The sequence below is a fragment of the Macrobrachium rosenbergii genome, chromosome 5 (genome assembly GCF_040412425.1).
Source record: "Macrobrachium rosenbergii isolate ZJJX-2024 chromosome 5, ASM4041242v1, whole genome shotgun sequence".
Classification (NCBI taxonomy): Eukaryota; Metazoa; Arthropoda; class Malacostraca; order Decapoda; family Palaemonidae; genus Macrobrachium; species Macrobrachium rosenbergii.
In genome coordinates, this window is record NC_089745.1 from 37,460,490 (window position 1) to 37,465,489 (window position 5,000).

The 5,000-nt window shown below is 37.1% G+C and overlaps 1 protein-coding gene across 1 annotated transcript in view; it reads left to right on the forward strand.

The window, feature by feature from the left end:
• The window catches only part of LOC136838665 (glycine receptor subunit alpha-4-like), an 825,852-nt gene that overhangs the window by 732,851 nt on the left and 88,001 nt on the right, over positions 1 to 5,000 (forward strand). The window contains exons 14-15 of the mRNA XM_067104011.1: positions 789 to 1,002; positions 4,748 to 4,935. Coding sequence (XP_066960112.1) covers positions 789 to 1,002; positions 4,748 to 4,935 — 402 coding nt within the window. The remainder of the gene's footprint in view (positions 1 to 788; positions 1,003 to 4,747; positions 4,936 to 5,000) is intronic.

The following is a 5,000-nucleotide window of genomic DNA, read 5'->3' on the forward strand; positions in this document are numbered from 1 at the left end:
ATAGGCCATACTCTCTGACACATGGGCACTTAATGAGCAGCCCACATGGCCCGGCTCCTGAGTGCTCAGAATGCAGAGTAATAATCGGTCAGACATGTGTTATCGAATGTCCTGACCGACAACGAATGTCTACTTTTGAAATAGATCAGTGAAAGAAATTTTGTCAGAATCTTTCATTTTCAATCATTCCAGTTTTGATGTTCATGAAGAACTGTAATTTAATTAACAAAATATAAAAATAAGCAAATAATAAAAGTATAAAAACCCTTTTAACATTTGAATTTTCACAAAGAAAAATTTTTAAAATTTTGTTTAATTTATATTCTGAATTTTAATATACCGTTTTAGTATGTATGTAAGGAAGTCTGAGTAAATGTATTTATTGTATGAGAGGATGTGCCTATGTGGAGTTTTTAATTTCATTTTAATTCATTCATCTTTGTATCGGATGATCTATTGGGTCCTAGCGTTGACTTCAGGCCTTGACCTAGTATTTTAATCAAATCCTTCGGGCCAGCCCTCTGAGAGCTGAAAGTCAGCTCTTCTTAAACTACTTTAATAATAATAATCTTCTTCTTCATTAAAGCTTCATTTTTATTAGCGCGTTATTTTTCATCCTTGCCAGAGCGGCAAGGTTTTGTCTGTGATATTAATGACTTAAATATTTGATTTGATGTTCTCACGATGGAGTCTTGGTTACGCCCTCTCTCTCCCCGTATGAAATTTTAATTTTCATGCCAGCCTACTTTTGTCTTCCATTCCGGTAATTCCCGTCTGTGTTTTTACAGGTAACTTCACCTGCTTGGAGATCGTCTTCACGTTCAAGCGTCGCCTGGGGTACTACCTGTTCCACACGTACATCCCAACGTGTCTCATCGTCATCATGTCCTGGATCAGTTTCTGGATCAGACCTGAGGCCGTTCCAGCCCGAGTGACCCTGGGGGTCACTTCCCTCCTGACGCTCTCCACCCAACACGCCAATTCTCAGAAGTCCCTGCCCCCGTCTCTTACATCAAGGTATGGGGAGGGTTTGGTCATTTAAGTAAGCTGTCAACGGCACGTTGGTAGGGGTTACGGGGACATTTATATTTTACCGTGAACTGCTGCTTCAATGAGTTTGAATCCAGGCGTCTTGAAAAGTGAATAAAACATTTGTTACACAGAGGAATCTGAATATGCTTCTGATAGGGGTTAATTTATGTTATGAGAGCATTAGAAACATTCATATGCGTACATGTATACGCATCCCTAGAAATACCTACATAGAAACAGAAGGGTTGAACCTTCAACAGCCACTCCCTGCAAGGGGGGAAAGATTCACACATATTTTTAGATGAATATACGTACATTCACACATACCATATATAATATATATATATATATATATATATATATATATATATATATATATATATATATATATATATATATATATATATATATATATATATATATATACAAGTGTGTGTGTGTGTGTGTGTGTATGTTTTATGTACTCATATAACAACATGCAGAAACTCTGATCATTCTAACCCAAGTGGAGATAGTCATTCGGAGGGCATTGCTTGTGCATTCTCATGTATTGTGTACTAATCGGTATCTGATTATGCTCCTTATCAAAATCTTTTTAGGTATGGAATCTTAGCAGTTATAAATTTTTTATAACTAGTCCGTCATGTCTGTGTATGTTTTTCTTCGCTTAAAGGTTTTCTCGTTCCAGTTTACATTTCTAATAATATAGCCTACTACGATTTACAAAGCCGCGCGTGCAGTGCTGTAACGGACGTTCGGTTAATGTTATAGGTAGCATTTTGTTTTTGCGGTTCGAGATGTTCCAAAACTCGATCTTCAGAGGAGAAACTAAAAACCTGAAGTAATATTTTTTCTCGAAATATCAAAAATTGACCAAAGAAAAGGGTCAACGTCTGCAGCTGACTGAGCTTGAAGCGAGCTTTCATCGAACTGCGATATTTTTTTTAACCAGATGATTTGTGAAGGAATTCAGATATCTAGAAATAGCCCCCGTTCTGGAATTCACTGACATTCACATGGGGCAGAAATATCGGTCTCAAAACGTTGATACTTATAGCCACTAGTCACATGGAACCAATCCAGTAGCTAAAAGGAATTAACTTTCTTGTTCCAAGCAAATTGGGTACTTTCTGTTTGTGAGAAATTAAAGAACTTTCTTTATCAGAATGCGAATCTTCGATGCGAATAGGGCGAAAAAAGAGAAAACTTCGAACCTTTTTTTTTATTTTTTTTTTATTTATTTATTTATTTATTTTTTTTTTTGAGAAGTATAAATTCAAAGTTTTGTTTGGAAGTTGTGGTGAATTAGATCGTCTGGGAAACTTCAATTCGGGAATTGCTCTGCTTTTATTCTCTAGAATCATTCCAGTCTGGCGGCGATTTAGGGGATGTTTTATAACCGTGCTCTTTCCAGAGAGAGGGAGAGAGAGGAAAGTTTTGCTCATCCATATATTGGATCTATTGTAAGTCAGAAAGCTTTTCTTATGATCTCAGACTGCAATTATTGATTTTTGGTGTTAGCTAAATAGTTTGATATCATGTTTTAAAGAATAATTGTTTTCCTCTGAACGCCTAGTTCACGTTCTAAAAAGGAAATTTGGTACTTATGGCTGTGGCGCATCTTTTACGATGCTGTAAACAGCTTGTTGCGGCCTCATTGCCTCTTAAAAATTGCATTATAATAGTATTTACAAACACGTATTGTTTGAGGTCCCATCAGTATCATGGCCGTGATATATTGGTGTGTTTCGTAAACAAATTAAACATGAAAAGAGAACATAGTATAGAAGTTATTCCTTCATTATTAAATTGAGAGTATCGTCATTAATCTATTCACTAGAACAAGGAAAAACCCAGGAAGTTAGAAGCCAGTGAATAGAATTATCACGATTTCCGATGATTGTATCCTAAGTCAACTTAAAAATCAACATGAGTCTCTTTATACGTTACTGAGGTTAATATTAAAAAAATAGCATTGCTTTTTATTCCTAATTTATGCTTTATGATGATTTTCCCATGTAGCATACAGAAATTTTATCATTATATTCCAAGGCAAAGAAGGGAAGTTTAGGAAAAGGTCTGAATACCGTCCTTTTTTTTTTTTTTTTTTTTTTTTTTTTTTTTTTTTTTTGCTGCATCATCCTTCTTGTGTTTTGCTGCCGATTTTGAGTTAAATTTCAACTGCATGCTAAACGCATCTCACCTGCCAAGTCAGTTATTTCCTCAGTCAATTTTGACTACTCACTGATGACGCCAGAAGGATTTCATCCCTCGAACCGATGTTTACTGTTCGTGCCTAGGATTAGTGACCAGTAAAGTGATTAGTTTGTGCAGCAGTGTATATTGCCTTCCAAGATTGGCTTAATCGCAAGAGTTTGGTATCGAGGCGACGTACCTTTGATGTAGATTTACACGCGCAAATTGGAAGGGACTAACTAGGTTAAAAGCGGTCCCGTTTCGAGAATTTTGTCATTTTAAGGAAATAGGAAGCTATATGGTTTTCGACCAGGTAGGACAGAACTTCCTAAAGATCGAAAGACTTAGCGGAGTAATGGGATCTGGGTCCATAGTATCGTACTTTAAGAAAGTGATCTGTTATAAAAACAGTGATTATTATTATTATTATTATTATTATTATTATTATTATTATTATTATTATTATTATTATTATTATTTAGTGAGACGAGTCACATATCTAGACTTAGTGTTCGCCCAAAAGTTTTTTTTCGCAAATGAGGAGTGAAAACAAATGAGCAAAGTAAAGGTAAAGAAGTTCGACAGCTAAGTAGGAAGAGACCAGAGGGACTGAATGTGAAGTAAAAGACAGAAAGCAACGCAGCTGAGGCCTATGAAGAGACGTTGCCAAGAACTTCTAGTGCCATCGTCAGTGTGCCTCGCAAGGCGCACTTGTGGCTGGTACCCCCTACGTGAAATGATTTCCATGTCATAGAATAATCCCGTAATGGTGTTTCCTTAATTCCGTGTGTCCTTCTCGTACCCTTGAAAGTAATAAGAGGAACCCTACTTACATGACCTTGACCTTTTTAGGTTCATTAAGATGTTTTCCATTACTTATTTATAAATTTGTCAGAAATAATTGACTCCGCCAACCTTTCTCATTCAGCAATCTTATGAGAAACAGCACTAAGAGAGGTTACGCCTATATGTACACCTGTGGAGGTTAACTTGAGCAGGTGCGACTGGCACGCATGTTTCAACGTATTGATACAAACCCTGTTTCGTCTGGGCACACTAGTGCATTCGGTATACCTGCATAGGTATAGTTGTTCAGGGAGACATGCTAGGAAACCGAAGGAGTGTTACGACTCACATTTGTAGGGCGATAAAAAAAAAGGGATGAATAACCACTGTATCTTTAAAGACGGCTAACTGTACGTGGATACATTATGATTGTCAATTTATTGCAAAGGTGAATCATGACATTAGTGTCGGTGCTTCTATTTGTTGCAGACAAGATTAGTTTACTTATAATTAACTGACAGGATAACGACAACTATCCGCAAATTTCCCTTCGTGTAAAATTCATATATTTTTTTTCTAGTTGCCTGTTAACCATCATCATCATCATCAACGCCCCTAAATCATGTGACGTAAAGAGCCAATCATACCTTGGCAGTGACTGTTATACGATGTTTCATCGTATTTATAGTTCTAGTTGTGAATATAATAGTAAATCTTGCATAAAACGCCATAGTTATTCTTATTGCTCAGTATATCTCTCCCTTCCATTACAGGCCATCGACGTGTTCATGTCGTCGTGCACGGTGTTCGTGTTCTTCTCGCTAATGGAGTACGCCCTCGTCAACGTCCTTCTGGGAGATGTCCCTGAGGAGCCCGAAGTGAGGATGAGAATGAGACCTAGAACACTTTTTCAGGTGGCTAGTCAGCAGGTATCTTACTTTTACGCTTAATCAGAATTCTCGCCTCCCCACCCCCCTCTCCCTCTC